Raw genomic sequence first — 21,242 nt, forward strand, 5'->3', positions numbered from 1 at the left:
ATTGATTAAAATTCTTTTTTTTTGTACCTCTTTCTTGCTGTAACTTTTATTCTATTTAGTCAAGTTTTGGCTTGGTAACTAAACATGTAATTTCTAAAATTAAATGTTTTTGCCGTAAAAAATGCGCGTTAGTTTAAATAGTGTATACATATTGCTAGTTAAGCTCTCGATGCTAAAGTGCGCTTGATAATATTTGTGTGTTGTTTACATTCGGCGGTTATTACTATCTTTTTCCTAAACGCAAGTGAACTTGAAAGATAAAGTTGATAAAGAAGGCCTTAACACAAAGACATAAATATTAATTTTTTTTTCTCAAAAAACTAATTTGATCAGGCAGTACGTTCCAAACTATCAAAAATACAACGAGATACACAAACGTCAAATGATAAATTCATGACATTTTCTGGATATGTACTGTTTATATGCATGATACAAGGCTATGCAGATGGATGTTTCTACGTTTTTTTATGCTTTAATCTTTTTATTCTTGGTATATATTGTACCAATGGAAGCATTAATTCAATAAGATCAAGAAAGCACAAAACACAGTGTACAATGAAATTCAGTGTACAATGTTGGAAAATTTTTGTGACAGATGCAAAAGTTGATGGAACATTTGAACGAAGAATTTATTCCTTCATCCTGGCAGTGTTTGTGAATTTTGTTCTTTTATTATTATTTTTTTTTTTTTCTTTTTTCATTGTAAATTACATAAAACAGTCTACATTTATTATGGTCAATAAAACGTATTGTTCAGTAAGTTAATTTAAAGAACTTTGTATAAAAAACCCATGTAAAAAAATTTTTTATTCACAATTAGGCGAGCTTATTGCTTAATAAAATGGCACTAATTACTGTCAAATATACTTCTACTCCGTTTAGAGAATCCTTAAACTGGTTAAAAAAGTGTTTTCCCTGTTCTTGTCCCCTTGTTTTTGCACTTGCTCCATGGACTTTTCTAAAGTTTTCAATAAGCGAGTCTCGATCTGAGAGTCATGGGTTTCGTATTTTTTCTATGCTATAAACGCGAAGATCGTTACAAAAGGCAACGCGTGATCGATAAGTTTTAGCAATTTTTTTTTTCTTGTCTTACTTTATTTACGAGTGTGCGTATCTCAAAGTCAAAAAGTTACTGATGTCTAAACGATAAATTAATTTAAAACTAATTTTAAGTTTCCCATAAACTCTCGTATCATTAAGTCTGTAGGCTCTCATGCAATGTAAAAATTCATCTTTCCATAAGTCTAAGGAAAAAAAGTCACCTATCGAGTCAATATTCCGAAAATCGTAGACAGACGTAGTCGTACATATACTTGTGAAAATACGTATGCTAGCCCATCAGAGATAAAAAAAAAAAAAAAAAAAAAAAAACAATTCATCAAAGTAAGTAGAATCGCGCATTTTTTTACAAGAAAGGGAGTCGCGCGAGAGCCCAAGTATTATGGAAGAAGTTTGATCGAAATTCACGTCCGGATTGTTCGAGCACAATTATAAATACACGCTGCTTGCGCGGAACTCGAGCGTGAACTTCAGCCTCCTGTCCCTCGTATTAAGTAATCTCGCTCAAGGAAGGACTTATTACCCCTCGAGAAAAAAAAAAAAAAAAAAAAAAAAAAAAAAAAAAATGATAAAAACGTTTGCCAGTTGGCGGGTGTACGAGAGCGAATCACCTTATTTGTCAGAGTGTCTTTTCATCCCCCAAAATCGCGAGGAGCGCTCATACCTATCAATAAGAGAGTCTATCGGATAAGCCGCGGCTCGTGAAAGCCGTTGCCGATGAGCGATCCCCCGTTATATCGCGCCGGCACAATGGCCTGGTGTTGGACGTGGGTAGGCGAGTCGTCGCCTAGCATCGCCAGCATGTACTTGCGAGTGGGCGAGTGCACCGTCGTGTTGTTGTTGGCGGCTACGGCGGCTGCGACGGCTCTGCTACTGTTGTGGCCGCTTTGTTAGGGCGGCACGTATGGCGGTGGCTTTCTGTACGTTGGTTTTGGTCGACTTTGCCGGTTGTTGTCACGATTCGTCGCGAAGGGTGGCGGTGGCTGATACGGTTCTTCCGAGTTCTCTTTGGGCAACATCGGAATGTCAGCTCCGTCCTCCGCTCGCTGGTACTCGGGCGGTGGTAGAGGTGGCTTCTCTTCTTTCAAGATAATCGGAGATTTGTTACCTGCAAATGATTTTGATTGTTAGTCGTATTCCACCCAATATTTTGCCCTGACGGGCAACCAAACGCAATTGTCACCTGGATCCGGTTTTTCTTCGAGCTCGTCTTGGAAGATTACAGGTATTCCCTTGCTTCGGAAGCTCTGCCTCTCTTCGTCCTTTTCGCTGACGCTCATCTTTCCGCTTCGCCTCCTCTTGTACAAAATACAAGCGATTAGGCCCGCCAGGATCAACATTGTGGCTATAATGACCGCCGGCAGCACAAACGTAAATAGATAGTCGTCGTGGCTCTTTCCGACGAAAGTCGAGTCATCGATGGGTGGCATGTCTGGTCTGTCAACGTCTTGACAGGCGCCCATTTGCGATACCGTTATCTGAATGACGGCAAATTCGGGCTGTTGGCTGTTGCTGTTGAATTCACGGTTTAGCTCCTCCGTGAAACTCTTATTGTCGTTCACCAGAACACGACGTAGTCGTGTGATTTCATCGTGCGGACACTCGTACGTGGGTAGAGTGAGATTGCGCCAAGTAACAATGGTCGAGTCGCGATTGCCTGTAATGGACAAGATGGATATGGCGTTTGTGCTCTTATCACCGTAGAGCTTCTGTAGCTTTTGGATAAACTCGCGCTTCTTCTGGGCCGAATGGGCGAATGCTTCGACGGGCATATTCAGCGTTATTGAGATCTGAACAACGTGGCGAACGACTGGAGCTGGATGGACCTCGGCGACTAGGCTGTCAGTTGCCTCCAGATCTGGAAAAAAAAAATTTAATGTTTTGGAAGAACGTTTCAAAGACTATAATTTTAAAGAAAACTTGTACACACTTTCTTTATCCCTAACAACTAATTGATACGTCTTTCGTCCAATGTCTTCTTTCAAAGGTACCCCAAAGAATTCTTGATTGCTGCTGTCAAATTGTAACCAGTCTCGCGACGGTATTTCACTTCTGTTTGCCGTCAAAAGTGATGCTTTCATACTTCTAGTGTCACCATCCTCTTCATCAAAGAAGGTATCCTAAAAAAAATTAAATCAAAGAAAACAATTCTATTAGTCCTGGAAAACTCGGAAATAGAATCATTGCACAAATTAAATAAAATAGAATTGAATTCACCTTGGGAATTCGGTAGACGAACAATTGGCCTACTGTTGCGTTCAGCTGATCTATCTGGTTTCTCGGCATAGGGTACTTATTAACTTGTGTTTCCTTCGATTGTTGGCACTGCTCCAAGCCTTGATATACAACTCGCTTGGGTCTTATTTCAGGACCCAGTACGCGCGTTAAACGCTCACTTGGCTCCTCGCTCTTTTCATCGGCAACTAGAACCTATTAGAAATAAAATGTTAAATTTCATTGCCCCTTGTAAGACAAAATGTGACACAAAAAAAATGTGTTTTTAAGAGTAGTAAAAAAAACAACTCACTTTGTATAACCTCTTGATTTCTTCGTGAGGACAAGAATCAGATCTCACTAAACTATCATTCGTCCACGAGTAAATTGCTTGGTCGTGATCGATATCGATGGACCTTACAGTAATGTAACTCAAATCACTGTCACCATATAATTCAGCCAAGCTACGCATTACCTGAAATTAGATGAATTTTTTTTAAATCGACGTTTCACATACAAAATGGGTTACCAAAAATTTTGAAACAAGAAATTTCGGTTGGTAAAAATTTAGTCAGTCACATAAAATAATTACTATATTTACATGAGCCAATGACTGATTTGAAAATTGTTACAAACCTTGAGCTCCCAATCAACGTTCGTTGGGAATTCACTTCTCTTTTCGATTTTCAAGTACACGTGGAATTCATGATTGACGGCACGAATTTGCTTGTGCTGCTGCACAGAAATATCAAGTCTGTCGCTCGTCTTCAATCCCTCCCTATCCATGGCTATCACTTCAAATGGATATGTACCGTACTGCTCTTCAAGAGGCCTGAAATAAAAATATAACAGTTATTTTTTCTCTACAATTTATAAAAAATGAACAATACTTGTAAAAGTGGACTTACAATCCGTAAACCTCTTGCGTTTCTTCATTGAATTGTAACCAGTAAGTAGGCTTTATTGGTGCTCCCTTTTCATAAATCTTCAGTCTTAGGTTCCTTGTATTGCCATCCTCAACGTCACTGAATGTATCCTCGGGAATCGTGTAGCTAAGTAGCTTACCCTGCGTTATCGGGATCTTCTTCAGTCTCTTTTCAACCTTTGGTGGGAAGTTAAGCCCGCCAAAGTCAATCCTTTCAGTGGTGCTTGTTGTCAATGGAGTTGTCGTCATAGTAGGAGTCGTCGTCGTTGTTGTTGTCGTGGGTTCTGGAGTCGTAGTTGTTGTGGTTGAAGAGATAGTTGTTGAAGGACTAGTTGGTATCTCCGTAGTTGTAGACGTAGTGCTTGGAGTCAACAGCGGTGTTGTACTTGTTGTCGAGGTTGATGTGCTACGGATAATTTATGTCAAACCAGATGAAAAGGCGTTTTAAAAAAAAATTATCCAAATTCAAAAATACCTCGAGGAGCTGGAAGTCGAATCGTACCCTGGTACGTTTACGTTATCGTAAGGATCAAAGGATTTGCCACCTTCGTTCTCAGTTGTGTTACTACTCCAAGTTGGTGATGGCGATGCAGTTGAGGCTGGTGCAGATGACTCTGGGTTCTGATAAAATAATACATTAGACTTGAATACATTTTTTTTTTTTTATATTTTTTTTTTAATGACTTCTAAACAATTTTTATACAACGTAAATAGTATCTTGGGTACAAGAAAATAACAAGTAAAACACAGAAAGTTGAGGTAACAAAAGATTAAACCTGTAGAAACATAAAAAACATTTTGAAACATAAAAAACTGTACAATAGAAAACATAGGTTTGTGCGTGCACTTTTGGTGTGAAATAAAAAAAAAAAAAAAAAAAACAAACAAACAAACAATGAGCGGAGCGTGAGGTGGATCGTTTGCGCTTGGGTATAAATAAGCAAAATAATTTTATGGATGTCGTACTGTCAGAGCTCGGACGTAAAATTACATTAAAAAAAAAAAAAAAAACATAATACATGTATGAATTTGTTGTCTCTTTCAAATAGAAAATCCAAAATTTTGTATTCTCTACTCATGAAAATCAAAAATGATTAGAGCTGACGGTACGACGCGCGCAATGGACGTGCATGAGGAATTGAGAATCCCGCTGGATTGGAGTAACAGAAAGTGAAAAAGCTCGCTGAAAATAAAAGCCGGTCGCACTGTACAAATCATAGAGATGGAAAATAAAATAAGGCCAACTAGCCGGCGGGCGAGAAGCGAGCGAGCAATAGCGCGCGATGAAAGCTGCTGAGCTCGCGAATAAGCATTACCTCGTCTGCAGTGGCATTTACAGTGTAAACCGCGGTAACGTTGGGCTCCGCACTTGTGGGCATCGCCTCGGCGACGGAACCACTTGCAGCCGAGGGCGCTCCACCAGTACTACTCGACGTAGCCGGTGACTCCGGTGTGCTAGACATCGCCGATATCGTGGTCAGTTCGACGTTTGTCTCGTTGTCGAGGTAGCGAGTGGTCGGCTGGCTCTCGTCGAGTGCCTTCGAGACCTCATCCCCGTCTCCCGTTAACGAGTCCGTCGACACGTTAGTGCTCGGAGCTTGTGTCTCCGAGTTTGTAACAACTTGCGTCAAGTTTGTGTACGTCGGCGTCGAAGTTTCGGTCTCGGTCGCGAAAGTCTCGACACTTGCAGTAGACGTCACTTGTTGCGACACCGTCGTGTTATCCGCAGGTGTCGGGCTTGACTCTGGTTCCGTTGGGCTCGAGGTAACGGAGGCCATCGTTGATTCGGTTGTCGACGAAAATATTGGTGTAGTTGGAGGTTCGATTGTTGTCGTCGTTGTACTACTTGTCGTTGGTGGTGTTGTTGTTGTGGTGGTGGTGGTGGTGGTGGAGATGGTGGTTGTTGTACTTGCAGTTGTTGACGACGATAATGCTATTGTCTGCGAAATTGTTAGTAGATGCGGTGTGTGGCAGAAATTATTGTTAGTTACAATTTCTAGAGGCCTTCTTTCTATAATACTATTCTGCTTCTGCAAAGGAATCTCTACACCTTTTTGGAGATAAGATTGTGGTGCATGGGTACTTTTTTACATATTTACAGGAATGGGTTAAAGTTTTTTTTTTTTTTTTTTTCGACAAAGACACTAGGAATTTGAAAAAACGCACATAGTGTAGGTAGAAAATGAAAGAAAAATATGTACAATGAACTTTAACAAGAATTCAAGCAATTTTTAAAAACGAATTGTACACGTGAACTTTGAACATGAGTACCATAAGGTAAATACATTTCACAAAAAAAAAAAAAAAAAAAAAAAAAAGATCAGACAAGGCACTGGACGGTGACAGTTGCACAAAAGGGTGTTTGAATGAGAAGCACTTATACTATTGTTCAAAAGCACTTGAGGGAGGCTTCATGGCTGGCTATGCTGTGGTGATGTATTACATACAAAGGTGGGTGCTCGCTGCTCGTGAAAACTAATTAACAAAGCAACGAGCACCAAAAGCTTCTAAGGAGTTGGACTATCAAACAGCCACAAAAATTGTGTGCAATGTGCAAAACTTACGGAATCCGAAGTGATTGGTGAATCGCTGGTTGGCGTTGCGTTGTTGACAACAATAGCGTTGTTGACCTCCGCGTTATCCCAAATCGACGGATCTCCTTCGTTCTGAAATCACATTTAAAAATAAATAAATAAACGCATAAAGAAAATCCACTGATAATAAAACAAGGGGGTGAGATGGCCACTGACGTTAATGTTGGCACCGATGCCGGCTACGTTGTCCTCGCCGTGGTGGTGTCGATGCGGGTGCTCTTCGGCAAAAGTACTGCCCGAGTGAACGACCGGCTTGTGCTTGGGCTCCTGAGGCGACGCGTCGGTGATACCCTCACCGTCACCGTTGTCGTAATTCTCGTCGTAGTCATCCTCGTCGTACTCCTCGTCGTCCTCGTCGTCATCCGGCAAAAGACCATCGCCCGAGCCAGCGCGAGCGTCACGGCGGTTGCGAGCGAACGAGGGCGGCTCGGTGCGCAAACTCCACATGTAAATCGGCAGTTGGGCCACCTCCGTCAGCGTCCCGTCTCGCGCTTGGTTCGGAATTTCGCTCGTCGTGTTGATTATGTTCAGCCATATTTTGCCGTCGCAGCCGACCTGTGAATTTAAAAAAAAAATTTTTTTTTCATTTACTCCCAGTTGACGAAACGATTGTGAATGCATTTATTTGGGAAGAAAAATTATGCGTTTTAGATCAGATGGCTCAGGTAGCTCGAAGCTTTTTTCCTCGACTGCTACGCAAGCCCGAATTCGTATCCACTACCATTTTTTTTTCTAGCAGTGCCCGTCATCGCGCTCAAATTACTCGTGTTCAGCTGATTTTTCACTTTTTCGACGCGATAGTTTGTCGCGAAATCCCTTCGAAAATTCCGCTATTCGAAAAATGAAACTAAAAAATTCCGGCAGTCGAATCTGCAGGCACAGCCAGAAGAAAAAAAAAAAAAAAAAAAAAAAGGCAAATCGAAGCTTTGCGTCTGTCGCCGGCAGAAGCGCCGAATCAGCACATCCATTGCTTGGCTCGCAGATATTGTATTAACGAGGGACCCTCTCTCCCTTTCGCGCCGTCAATTTTATGTACACTGCAGCTGGCGTGGTTGAACTTTTTTTTTTTTTTTTTTTTTTTTTTTTTTTTTTTTTTTTTTTTTTTTTTTACTCACCTGCCACTGAATTTTCGTCGGGAATTTGATGTCCTTGGAGTACTTGCGGACCAGTCGCCGGGCTCCAGAGCTGCTCGAATCCTTGTTCTCGAACGGTTGGATGGTTATCCAGCTCTGCGACGTAACAGTTTGTAATTATAATCATGTGCATCGAAATTTCGGTACGAAGTAGTTACATATAATAATGGTTTGTTCAATGAGTCTTTGCACACGCGAATAATAAAGGATGATGTTCTCGAGCTTCGCGGCAAAAGGATACGGCCTACTGATCGTAAGTATTGCGCGTGTGACCGTCCTGAGCAGAGAAACAGTGAAAACACTGATGAGACATTGACGAGCGCGTGCTCCGATTTCTCCGTGGGGCTCTTGTGTTTTTTTGCCGATTCTCACTTTGTATACGTGTACAAAGTACAACGAACGAGGAAACAGGAAGTGGGCAGAAGAGAATAATGATGTGAAACTCGATGCACGTACCTATATGGATGAGAGCTAAAAACGCGTAATTGGGGCATTTCTCAGGGTGGCCAGACCCGCGTCTAGACCAATAAATCTCTGCGATATGAAAGCGCGTCTTTTTCTCCCGGTGGGATCTAATGTCGCGCCTGTTGTATGAGCAATAAAAAAATAGACCCGGATGATTTCTCTATTTACACCTATACTCTGCTTTTGAGGCTTTGATAAAGTTGTAAGTACTTTCCAGTGGTGCACACGGTTTGTTTTTCATGTTGTTCTTTTTGTCGCCCACTTATATATGTATACCTACACCAAATGAAATCGCGCTCCAATTATTAAACTCCAACTCGAGCCTCGAGGGAGATAGCCCGAGCGTTTCGAGAGAAAACATTCATCATAGCGACAATTAAAGCCATCACGAAGAAGTATAGAGAAGACGGACTCCTGATGCGTGTCAATGCATCAGGGCTTCCTCGAATTTCTCGAAACTCGCTTCAATGGACTCGTCAAGTGGAGCGCAGAGAGAACTGTGGCGCGTTAAACGCAGTCAACTCTCAATTGAGCACAAAAAAAGTGGAAGAAAGGGAGCCCCACATGCAGGACAGATGAAAGACACAGCGTGTACATACATGTACACCTAATTCAGCAAATCATCAGCCATAATACGCATATATACGTACCGTGTTGAGGCCGAAGAAGCCAGCTAGGTTTTCGATCGCGTGGACCTTGTCGGTGGCAGTGAGCTTCCCAAATTCAGCGTCCGCGAGCAGCGTCAGCATCGTAGGGCCCTGGTCGTCCGGGCAGCTTTCCTGCAACGTGATGGCACATTTCATACACTTTGCAACGTAATTTATGACCAATGGACGAGCTGGCTTCGCGGGTATAAAAATTGCACGCGAGACGTCAATCGAGGACAGTATAACGGACACTTGGCCAATACATTTCTCCGGGGGATTTAAAAGCAATTTTCTTCCTTGCGCGTCGACGTCAATATTCACTCTTGGAGTGCAACGTTTCTTTCTTTTTTTTTTTTTTTTTTTTTTTTTTTTCATCTCCGGGGCTCGTTCGGATAAAACTTTACTCGCCGTTTTCATGCGTGAGTTATTATTTTTTTTAGCCTCGCGTGAATCAATCCTCTCGAGATAGCTCACCCGAGTATAAAAATAAAGTTCAGAGGGGCGAAGCAAGCTTTTTTCCCTTCGAAAAAGAAAAAATGTACAAACCCTCAATTCGACGTCGTATTCGTTGCACCTCGGGACTTGGATGTAAAACGAGTCCTCGGCAAAGTCGTCGCGCTTCCCGTAGGCCTTCACTCGGATCTTGTGCTTCCCCGCGTCCTTGCACGAAGGCACGCCGGACAGCACCGCCGCGGGCTCGTCCCAGTTCAGCCAGTGCGGCAACGCCTTGCTCACGCTGCCCTTTACCTGCAATCATTTTTTTTTTTTTTTTTTACCTCATCAACCCGCTCGATTGTCGTTGTTTTTATTGACGGCCCCGAAACCCCGAAATCTGCTGTGTTTGGCCCGGCATAATCTGCACGGCTGTAGTTAGTTATGTTTACGTTACAAGTGCGAAATAAAAGATTTCCCGCACGAGTTACGTACAACATTTTTCGTAATATGTGTGAGGAAAATTGATATAAATAGTAAAATATAGTAGTTTTCCTACGAGTTTGAAAAGTCTCTGTTTGCGAACCGAGAGGTTCGTATAACGAGGTTCGTAAAGGAGACTTTTCGAACGGGTATCGGAAAACTGCTTTTTTGCCCGAGGAAGTACCAGCCTCCCAAAACCACCCGAGGGCGGAAAAAACTATTTCATCATCAAGCTCCGAGTTCCAAAAATAAGCTCTCAGCCGGTGCATTACTTCGCGAAAACTGCTGTAGACGACCGGAGCTGACATCGTATAAGTTTTTAGAATCACCCGTTTCAGGATGTACGCTCGATGCGACATTGCACGAGTGCCACTGCCGATTCACAACCCTTGCGCGACAAAGCTCATTAATAAAATTAAAAGGTGTAACAACACATGTGGGTACACGAGGGACACTATAAAAGAAAAAAAAAAAAAAAAAGAAAAAAAAAAAAGAAAACTCACCTCGTAGTAGTCGACGCTGCCGGAGAAAGCTTGCTTGGGTACGCCGAGCTTGAAGAGGTGTCCCGCCGGGGCGACGGCGTCGGTCATGCCCAGGAGGCTCTTGACGGGCCGCCACTTTTTACCAGGACGGGGCTTGGGCTCCTTCACGTGCTGCTGGGGCTGCTGGTCGGGCGCCTCGTCCTCGAAGACGAGATCATCCTCGGGTAGGCTCAGCGCCTGGGAGCACCAGCCGAGGACCGATAACAGCAACAGCAGCAACCCAATACGCGTGGCTCGCTTCATGTTTCTCTATACGAGCGCCACCACCTCCGCCACCTCGACTCTGCACCTGTCGGTCGCGACGACGTCGTTGTAACTGTCGTACTCTCGCGCACTTTTATGTATATATCTATATCTACTGGATGCACGGTCCTGGACTATACTTGTAGCATTTACACACACGATTGTGGATTATCATGCCATGCTTCTTCTTAGCTCTTGTATACCTGCAACAACCACAAAGTTTCTTTATTTATTTGTTTTTTTTTTTTTACATCAAAAAAATTCGAGGAATATAAACCGAGATAACAGGGCAAATTCCGGCCTGTACCATATATTATGCGCGTGGAAGGAAGACAAAGTGAAAAGTGCCGATAATATCCCGCGTGTAGCAGCTGCCTCTCAAATAATACAGGTAATTGTAATCCCGAGTGCCTGTACACCCAAGTATATAATATACGCTTGTAGAGGGGTAGGAGTAACTATACTATCGGTATAAAAGGTGCAAATCCGATTCACGCGTAAGTACTGTAAGTCCACGTATGCGGGCGATGCGGAGACTCCGATACCTACATACATAGTGTACAGGTGATGTATAAATATATAACAGCTACGTGGCTGCAGCTTTGCCAGACTTTGTGTATAGCTTCCCGGGGATGGCTATAAGTATATATCACTGCAATCTCGAAATTAGCTCGTTTCCAAGTCTCGTACGGCAAGCCATGTATATACATGTAGCAATGGCGAGTGTAGAACCAAGTGGACTCGCGTGAGCGAGGAAAAGAGGAAAAAGAGCGCCCGGCACCTAATCGAAGGATAATTGCTTCCCTCGGCTAACGAACGGCATTAATCTCCTGGGCGGGTGCGCGGACTCTGAATGTATGTATATATACATACCTACTGTGCACACGTACAGTTGTGTACATACCACCGCGTACGTGTTGGTCTGACGTTTAATTTTTGTTACCGCATAACGAGTAGAATTAAGAATTAACTATTGTATGTATAGGTTCGATTCGTGTCCGAGGTAACGGGCATCTCGAATTTTTTTTTTTTTTTTTCATCAAAGCCGTGACGTTGAAAGGGCTTTACATAGAGACATTGTATATTATAATTGGTAGGGAAAAATAAAGGGACCCGGGCAATGAATTAAACGAAAAATCATCACCAGACCGCATTTAAATTGAAGACGCTCACTATATACATATATATTATTATGTGTACATACCCTTTGTCAAAAACCCCCTATATGTATCCACTTCAAAAGGGTATAGGGTACCTATATTAACCACGCGGCAAAGAGCATCGGAAGCCAAGGGAGACGGTGGCATCGTTCAATAATCATAATACAAAGTGCGCGGTGGCGGACGTACTATATAATATACAGTATCGACGCCCATGGAGGGTAGCAAAGCGAGGGAAGATCGACGCACGGACGGCCCATACCGTCCATGAGCTGGTGTATACATATAAATATGTATAAGGTATTATGTCTAAGGTATTGTGCATAACATGTATGCACTTGCACGTGAAGAGAGAAACAACGAGGAGAGCTATATGGTCTCTCTGCTGCTCTGTAACCGCGACATCCGTCGTTACACACCAACCCTCGCTTCTTTGTCTCTTGCACACACGTATATTATAAGGTACACCTATATGTACATCGTATGTACGCGTACAGTTCCGAAGCGCCCCCTTCGATCGGGTGATACCAACGTGTGTGGGTGCTTGTGTAAGTTCATGGGTATTGAACGGGCGGATGAACAAGGGGGAGGATGGGTACCTAACTCGAGCGTAGGCTACTTATCGGGCGGACACGCTCGGTTAATGAGATCGACAAACGTACCTGTGCCTACTTTAGTCTGCTAACACCGGATGTGAGTGATGATAACGAGGAAATATTATGCTTCTTTTTGGCTCGTAAAAGTATACCCACTTGGCTTTCCAACACATATATGTCAGGTAAACTATACTTTATATCCACCACGCCACTTTTGCCGCATACGTATCTTTGTCGATTTCATCGTATCGTCGGAATATATTTTAACATCACGTGCTTTTTTTTCCACGACGTTTTGGTCAATGTACAGTGTGTGGACAACAACGACGCGATACATAGTGCCGTTAATGACCAATTTCGGGGGGGTACTAAAAGAGGCGAAAGAGAGTTTATGATTCTCGCGCGCAGGCAAAGTTTATATATACTTGTATTCACTTGGCGCACACCTATACTCGCTAATTTTGAAGAGATAAGTATATACCGGTGGATACTTTTATACATGTATGAAATTACACTTCACCACTTGTATGTATACACTGATTACCTTATACCGGAGTCGCGCTTCTGCATAACTTTGATTACGTTATCTCGGGGCGTGCACTCGCCGGACGAATGTGTGTGCATATATATATACTGATATTATGTGTCCTACACGCGCAATATTCGTTACGTAAGCTGTTCCTCTCTCGTACATCACTAAGTATTATACTGCACTGAGAAGCTAACAGCTTAGCAAACTCGTGAAACAAACCTTCCAGAGGAGGGACGCTAACGGAGCGTATATGGCATGTATATACGTGCACGTGTGTATGCAAAGAGAGTGCGACCCTCTCCTACTCCGGGTGAAATTATTCTTCCACCTGTTCTCCGAGTGAACGAAGCGGAGACCGAGTGTAAATTCAACGTAGTTCAGTGGACAATGAGCCAACGCCCCCGGAAGCTTTGAGCAAATCAAATACGAGTTTGTTTTATATATTTAATGTACAAAACGTTACTCGTCGCATAACTTGCGTATATATATGTGTATGTAGATTACATGTAGTGTCTCTGCTCTGCAGATACTTCTTATTCTTTGCACCGCTATTAAGTACGCAACTTCACGTTATTCACCCGAGGCAAATAAGTCAGTGCTGCGTAGCTCCTCCGCACGCCAACAGCACCAGCTTCATGAAACAAAAAGTGTAAAAGCTCGATTTTTGTTTTTTTTTCTTTCTTTCCACGTTTTGTTTTTTTTTGTTTTTTTTTTTTTTAGCTCGACTCTACATGCGCATAAAAACACGCGCGCGTGCACGAGAGAACGAACGAGCTTTCCTTCGTATGTATAGTGCCTCTTCCATCTTCTCGGCCGAGCAACTTGACTACCGTCTTATACACGCGGCCACTTTTTTTTCTCTCCCCGGAAAGATGCGTTTCGCGGATTAAAACAGTCCGCCTGTCCCTTACGCCTGAGAAAAATGGCCCCTTCCTTCCTAATGGCAATTTTTTTTTTCTAGCTCCGTAAAATAAGTACAGCTGGTCCGAAAAAAACATTTCACGTGGAGCGTGAAGAAAAAAAAGCCTTGTATTTTGGTGCTAAGAAAAATACAGCCGTTGGGGCTCTCGATGAGTCTCGTTACTGGAAAATTGGAGCACATTCGAGCCCTGGCGGACGCGGGGTTTGCACGTCACGTAAGCTCCCTCGAAAAAAAGAAAAGAGTGTGGGTACACAGTGCCGCGCTCGAGAGCCATCGACTAGCCCTGTGTATTTTCACGGCGTGGGAAAAAAAAGGAAGACTGAAGGAGTTGTTGTACTTGATTACGTATCGCCGATGCGTTGTCGAGCATCATCGCATCAACGGCGCCGGCAGCGTCGTTGGTTTTACATGCCGTTGAAGCGGAAACAAACCCCATTCGCTCTCTCGACGACTCGGGGATTTTCGCTTCCGTGCGCCAACCTCGTTTTTTTTTTTTTTGTACAACTCGAGCATACTCGCTTATTATTTTAAAACCCACCTGCGTCACTTGGGCACGGAATATCGGAGATTTTTTTTTTGTGAAATAATGAGGTGGGACTTTGGGCTCTCCTCTCGTCCGGAGACTGCGGCAGGGAGTACTTTTGAATTGTTGAAAAATACGCGCTAAGGTGAACTGTAGGGTATACATTTTATACGCTTTTGTACTATTTTAATGATAATCTTCATAGAAACATCAAAGACATCACCGTGAAATTTAGATCGAGTGTGCTTTAAATCGTTAACTCTTCAGCGTAAAGTTTTCGATCAGTCGAAAGAATCGATTGAAAGTGGAATTTCTCCAGAAGCTGTGACCACTCGTTCAATAATATCTTAAAAGATTAATATTAAAAAACCAAATGCTTTAGGACCTCGAGCGAGTCATCAACTTTAAATGTGATTGTACGTGTGCAAAATCGAGCTAATGTACATTTATAATCATCATCGAGTTTCACAAATTTTAATGTGTAATGAATGGGTATAACCGACTTTACATGTAGGTACTTTATTCGAAGAAAACAGTGAAATAATCGATACATTGTACAAATTTTTTAATGATATAAAATGAAGGCAGCGTTTCAACAGTGGGAAAAAAATTAATTATGAAAGACCACATGCCTCTCGATAAAATGCGAGATGCACCGCGTGTTGCGGGTACTAACGAATGCTGATTAATTAATTCAGTTTCACACGCACCGGCTTCGCTTCTATTTATAACTAAAATCAATAGGTATTGTAAAATCACACGTAACGAACCAACCTTTTTTCTTTAACGAATCACAAAAACGTATTCGCAATGAAGCACATGATACGCAAAAGTGCCCCATACCACTTTCACCGTGTAATAGCAGTCAAAAACCGTCGGAGAGAAAAAAGAGAAAGAAAGAAACAATCATAACGTACTTGCACACGATCTTGAAAGCTTAAAAGCCCGACCGAGGGAGAACATAGCTTCGGGGACGGCAGCAGTAGTCTATTAATTTGCTCGCAGCGAAGCGACGTTGCTTGAAAAAAAAGAGAAACCCACTGCCTCCCCAGTAGTTCACCTCTTCCGTAATTGCATTGAGCCCTTTCGAGTCGGGGCGCACATTACTTACGTCCTGCGAGCCCGTCGTCCCAGACTCCCCCCCCCCCGCACACATGACCACGGAACAGTGTTATACACCTACTCGTGGCACGGATGAAGCGGGAGGCAATTTCACGAGAGAGAAAGGGGCGGGACACGTTATAAAGCTCAATCAACGGGACTCTCTGCGCGATATGGAAAGTGGACCGAGGGCCACGCGTACAAGTGTATTGGACATTGAAAGGGGGGAGGGGGAGGTGTATGCCGAGGTGACTTGAAAGAGGAAAAGACAGGTGGAGGAGGACCGTGGCGCGCATTTGCATTTAGCCGAGAGTTATTTCGAGTTTCGGCAAACTCGGGGTATACCTATAAGCGGATCTATTGTGGATCCAGTACGTATGAACCGTAGTTCGTATATTATATAGGTACCTGTATGTAGCACAATAACTCGTTAATACAATCGCAAAGCCACGCGTCTCACATGCCGTTGATTTACGTTCGTAAGGGGTACAACGAGCGAGAGGGCTGTGTCGGAGAAAAAGGAATCGAGCTGGCTCGTCAAGGTGTGCAAGTAAAATGCCGTTTCGTGGCTGATCGACTTCCCTTTGTTTGAATCACGTTTACGGAAACATGAGAGTAGAAGAGAGCGTATAATGTGCATAAAATTAGACGACGGCCTCTCCGTACGTATACCACACCGGAGAGCAAGGGTTGTCGCTGCACGGTCCGTTCGTCACCTGTACTAGAGCGACTACACAAACGACAGACTGCAAGCCTTTGATGTATGAGAATGATCGGCACTTGTACTTTAATCCGACGTCGTGGAGGTTCCGAAATTTAACTTGGTTTTATAAGTAGTCGTCTGCCTCCTCACACCTTTATTAAACTAAACTTATTATCCAATCTTTTGATCGTCGACCTACTTCTATATTTCAATAACCTGCGTATTACATATCAATTGCTGGATTATAATTATCATTAGATCATAAATAGTGTGTATATGCTCGATCACTACAAACGACTGCAAAGCTATAGCATTACTGAAAATCTCAAAACTAAAGCTTAAAAAGAATATAAACTTAAAACGCCCCTAAAATAAATCGTAATATAAAAGTAACTAATGCGAATATGAAAGATTTAGAATCATAAAGTAAGAATTTTTTTTTGTTCAAACATTTAAGGCCCTGCACTATATCGTAAAAATAGTTTATGAAAAAAATAACCCTTCCCAACAGTAAAATAAATCCCTACGAACGACTACAAGGTCATGGCTTGTCCAAAATCCAAAATTATCGGCTGAAACAATACCCAAAACTTTAAAAAACCGTATCTATGTATATATAGATACAGCAATACATAATAATACATCAACAATACATACAGCTATACATAATAAAAAAACAGCAAAATAAGCGATAATTTGGAATCATTGAAATTAATAAAAAATTTTATTTTTTTGAACCCATGTTAGGCTCTGTGTTTCCTTAGGAAAAATTAATTTATCAATTACATTACCCACTTTAACAGTCAAATGAATCCCTACGAACGAATACAAGGCCTTGGCATTGTCCAAATTTCAAAATTTTCGGCTAAAACAATACCCAAAACATTAAACGCCCGTATCTCCGTAAACAATGGAGATACAGCGAAATTAGCGATAATTTGGAATCATTAGGTATAATAAAAATTTTTTTTTTTAAACCCAAGTTCAGCTCTGCATTTTCTTTGGAAATTTATTTCATCCATTAAATTACCCTCTTTAACAGTCAAATAAATCCCTACGAACAACTACGAGGCCTCGGCATTGTCCAAAATCTAAAATTTTCGGCTAAAACTATACCCAAAACTTCAAACGCCCGTATCTCCGTAAATAATGGAGATACAGCGAAAATAGCGATAATTTGGAATCATTAGAATTAATAAAAATTTTTTTTTTTCAACCCATGTTCAGCTCTGCATTTCCTTTGGAAATTTATTTCATCCATTAAATTACCCTCTTTAACAGTCAAATAAATCCCTACGAACAACTACGAGGCCTCGGCATTGTCCAAAATCCAAAATTTTCAGCTAAAACTTTACGCAAAACTTTAAACGCCCGTATCTCCGTAAATAATGGAGATACAGCGATATTAGCGATAATTTGGAATCATTAGAATTAATAAAAAATTTTTTTTTTTTGAACCTATGTTAGGCTCTGGGTTTCCTCAAGAAAAATTATTTCATCCATTAAATAACCCTCTTTAACAGTCAAATAAATCCCTACGAACGACTACGAGGCCTCGGCATTGTCCAAAATCCAAAATTTTCAGCTAAAACTTTACGCAAAACTTTAAACGCCCGTATCTCCGTAAATAATGGAGATACAGCGATATTAGCGATAATTTGGAATCATTAGAATTAATGAAAATTTTTTTTTTTGAACCCATGTTAGGCTCTGCGTTTCCTCAAGAAAAATTATTGTATTCATTACATTACCCTCTTTAACAATCAAATGGATCCCTACGAACGACTTCGAGGCCTTGGCATTGTCCAAATTTCAAAATTTTCGGCTAAAACAATACCCAAAACTTTAAACGCCCGTGACTCCGTAAATAATGGAGATACAGCGAAATTAGCGATAATTTGAAATCATTGGAATTAATAAAATTTTTTTTTTTTCTTAACTCATGTTAGGCTCTGCATTTCCTTTAGAAATTTATTTTATCCATCAAATTACTCTCTTTAACAGTCAAATAAATCCCTACGAACGACTACGAGGCCTCGGCATTGTCCAAAATCCAAAATTTTCAGCTAAAACTTTACGCAAAACTTTAAACGCCCGTATCTCCGTAAATAATGTAGATACAGCGATATTAGCGATAATTTGGAATCATTAGAATTAATAAAAATTTTTTTTTTTGAACCCATGTTAGGCTCTGCGTTTCCTCAAGAAAAATTATTGTATTCATTACATTACCCTCTTTAACAATCAAATGGATCCCTACGAACGACTTCGAGGCCTTGGCATTGTCCAAAATCCAAAATTTTCAGCTAAAACTTTACGCAAAACTTTTAAACGCCCGTATCTCCGTAAATAATGGAGATACAGCGATATTAGCGATAATTTGGAATCATTAGAATTAATAAAAATTTTTTTTTTTTGAACCTATGTTAGGCTCTGGGTTTCCTCAAGAAAAATTATTGTATTCATTACATTACCCTCTTTAACAATCAAATGGATCCCTACGAACGACTTCGAGGCCTTGGCATTGTCCAAAATCCAAAATTTTCAGCTAAAACTTTACGCAAAACTTTTAAACGCCCGTATCTCCGTAAATAATGGAGATACAGCGAAATTAGCGATAATTTGAAATCATTGGAATTAATAAAATTTTTTTTTTTTCTTAACTCATGTTAGGCTCTGCATTTCCTTTAGAAATTTATTTTATCCATCAAATTACTCTCTTTAACAGTCAAATAAATCCCTACGAACGACTACGAGGCCTCGGCATTGTCCAAAATCCAAAATTTTCAGCTAAAACTTTACGCAAAACTTTAAACGCCCGTATCTCCGTAAATAATGGAGATACAGCGATATTAGCGATAATTTGGAATCATTAGAATTAATAAAAATTTTTTTTTTTTGAACCTATGTTAGGCTCTGCATTTCCTTTGAAAATTTATTTTATACATCAAATAACTCTCTTTAACAGTCAAATAAATCCCTACGAACGACTACGAGGCCTCGGCATTGTCCAAAATCTAAAATTTTCGGCTAAAACTATACCCAAAACTTCAAACGCCCGTATCTCCGTAAATAATAGAGATACAGCGAAATTAGCGATAATTTGAAATCATTGAAATAATTAATAAAAAATTTTTTTTTTAACCCATGTTCAGCTCTGCATTTCCTTTGGAAATTTATTTCATCCATCAAATTACCCTCTTTAACAGTCAAATAAATCCCTACGAACGACTACAAGGCCTCGGCATTGTCCAAAATGCAAAATTTTCAGCTAAAACTTTACGCAAAACTTTAAACGCCCGTAGCTCCGTAAATAATGGAGATACAGCGAAAATAGCGATAATTTGGAATCATTAGAATTAATAAAAATTTTTTTTTTTTGAACCTATGTTAGGCTCTGGGTTTCCTCAAGAAAAATTATTTCATCCATTAAATAACCCTCTTTAACAGTCAAATAAATCCCTACGAACGACTACGAGGCCTCGGCATTGTCCAAAATCCAAAATTTTCAGCTAAAACTTTACGCAAAACTTTAAACGCCCGTATCTCCGTAAATAATGGAGATACAGCGATATTAGCGATAATTTGGAATCATTAGAATTAATGAAAATTTTTTTTTTTGAACCCATGTTAGGCTCTGCGTTTCCTCAAGAAAAATTATTGTATTCATTACATTACCCTCTTTAACAATCAAATGGATCCCTACGAACGACTTCGAGGCCTTGGCATTGTCCAAATTTCAAAATTTTCGGCTAAAACAATACCCAAAACTTTAAACGCCCGTGACTCCGTAAATAATGGAGATACAGCGAAATTAGCGATAATTTGAAATCATTGGAATTAATAAAATTTTTTTTTTTTCTTAACTCATGTTAGGCTCTGCATTTCCTTTAGAAATTTATTTTATCCATCAAATTACTCTCTTTAACAGTCAAATAAATCCCTACGAACGACTACGAGGCCTCTGCATTGTCCAAAATCTAAAATCTTTGGCTTAAACAATACCAAAACTTTTAAACGCCCGTATCTCCGTAAATAATGGAGATACAGCGAAAATAGCGGTAATTTGGAATCATTAGAATTAATAAAAATTTTTTTTTTTTGAACCTATGTTAGGCTCTGGGTTTCCTCAAGAAAAATTATTTCATCCATTGAATAACCCTCTTTAACAGTCAAATAAATCCCTACGAACGACTACGAGGCCTCGGCATTGTCCAAAATCTAAAATTTTCGGCTAAAACAATACCCAAAACTTCAAACGCCCGTATCTCCGTAAATAATGGAGATACAGCGAAAATAGCGATAATTTGGAATCATTAGAATTAATAAAAAATTTTTTTTTTTAACCCATGTTCAGCTCTGCATTTCCTTTGGTAATTTATTTCATCCATTAAATTACCCTCTTTAACAGTCAAATAAATCCCTACAAACGACTACGAGGCCTTGGCATTGTCTAAATTTCAAAATTTTCGGCTAAAACTATACGCAAAACTTTAAACGCCCGTATCTCTGTAAATAATGGAGATACAGCGAAATTAGCGATAATTTGGAATCATTGAAATAATTAAAAAAAATTTTTCTTTTTAACCTATGTTAGGCCCTGCCTTTTCTTTGGAAAATTTGTTTATTAACTAAATTACCCTTTCGTTACATCATACCTATTTTGATACATTAGTACGAAGGACTGTAAGGCCATGGCATTACCTAAAATTTTTAAATATTCCAAAGACATGGTAAAACAAGTGATTAGTTTTGTTTAGAAAATGAATAAAATTTTCTTATGAAGCTACGTATAGTAGGACTTGGCTATTGTTGTAAAAATAATTGTAAAAACTTATCGAGCCTTTTAGACAGTTCACTATAATGTAGTGTATAATTTTATGAACCAAGTCTTTTATCACGTACGATACATATCCAATCAAATTTAAAAAAAAATGCCTTTGTATAACAGATATACACGTACTGATT

General features: G+C 40.5%; 1 protein-coding gene across 3 annotated transcripts in view; it reads right to left on the reverse strand.

The window, feature by feature from the left end:
* Nucleotides 1–1,607: 1,607 nt before the first annotated feature.
* Nucleotides 1,608–21,242, reverse strand: part of LOC106642305 (uncharacterized) — a 94,311-nt gene continuing 74,676 nt past the window's right edge. For 2 of the 3 annotated variants that reach the window (XM_089591744.1, XM_089591745.1), the window contains exons 2-16: nucleotides 10,456–10,940; nucleotides 9,584–9,784; nucleotides 9,041–9,169; nucleotides 7,908–8,021; nucleotides 6,949–7,347; nucleotides 6,763–6,864; nucleotides 5,515–6,138; nucleotides 4,674–4,819; nucleotides 4,182–4,604; nucleotides 3,910–4,105; nucleotides 3,587–3,748; nucleotides 3,277–3,489; nucleotides 2,990–3,179; nucleotides 2,243–2,917; nucleotides 1,608–2,167 (exon numbers count right to left, since the gene is read on the reverse strand). In XM_089591744.1, coding sequence (XP_089447870.1) covers nucleotides 1,950–2,167; nucleotides 2,243–2,917; nucleotides 2,990–3,179; nucleotides 3,277–3,489; nucleotides 3,587–3,748; nucleotides 3,910–4,105; nucleotides 4,182–4,604; nucleotides 4,674–4,819; nucleotides 5,515–6,138; nucleotides 6,763–6,864; nucleotides 6,949–7,347; nucleotides 7,908–8,021; nucleotides 9,041–9,169; nucleotides 9,584–9,784; nucleotides 10,456–10,737 — 4,074 coding nt within the window. In that variant the 5' untranslated portion in view covers nucleotides 10,738–10,940 and the 3' untranslated portion in view covers nucleotides 1,608–1,949. The remainder of the gene's footprint in view (nucleotides 2,168–2,242; nucleotides 2,918–2,989; nucleotides 3,180–3,276; nucleotides 3,490–3,586; nucleotides 3,749–3,909; nucleotides 4,106–4,181; nucleotides 4,605–4,673; nucleotides 4,820–5,514; nucleotides 6,139–6,762; nucleotides 6,865–6,948; nucleotides 7,348–7,907; nucleotides 8,022–9,040; nucleotides 9,170–9,583; nucleotides 9,785–10,455; nucleotides 10,941–21,242) is intronic. The other variant, XM_089591746.1, reaches the window with a different exon arrangement.

The sequence above is a fragment of the Copidosoma floridanum genome, unplaced genomic scaffold (genome assembly GCF_036245765.1).
Source record: "Copidosoma floridanum isolate Cflo_tuat_1 unplaced genomic scaffold, Cflo_Japanese_pri ptg000013l, whole genome shotgun sequence".
Lineage (NCBI taxonomy): Eukaryota > Metazoa > Arthropoda > Insecta > Hymenoptera > Encyrtidae > Copidosoma > Copidosoma floridanum.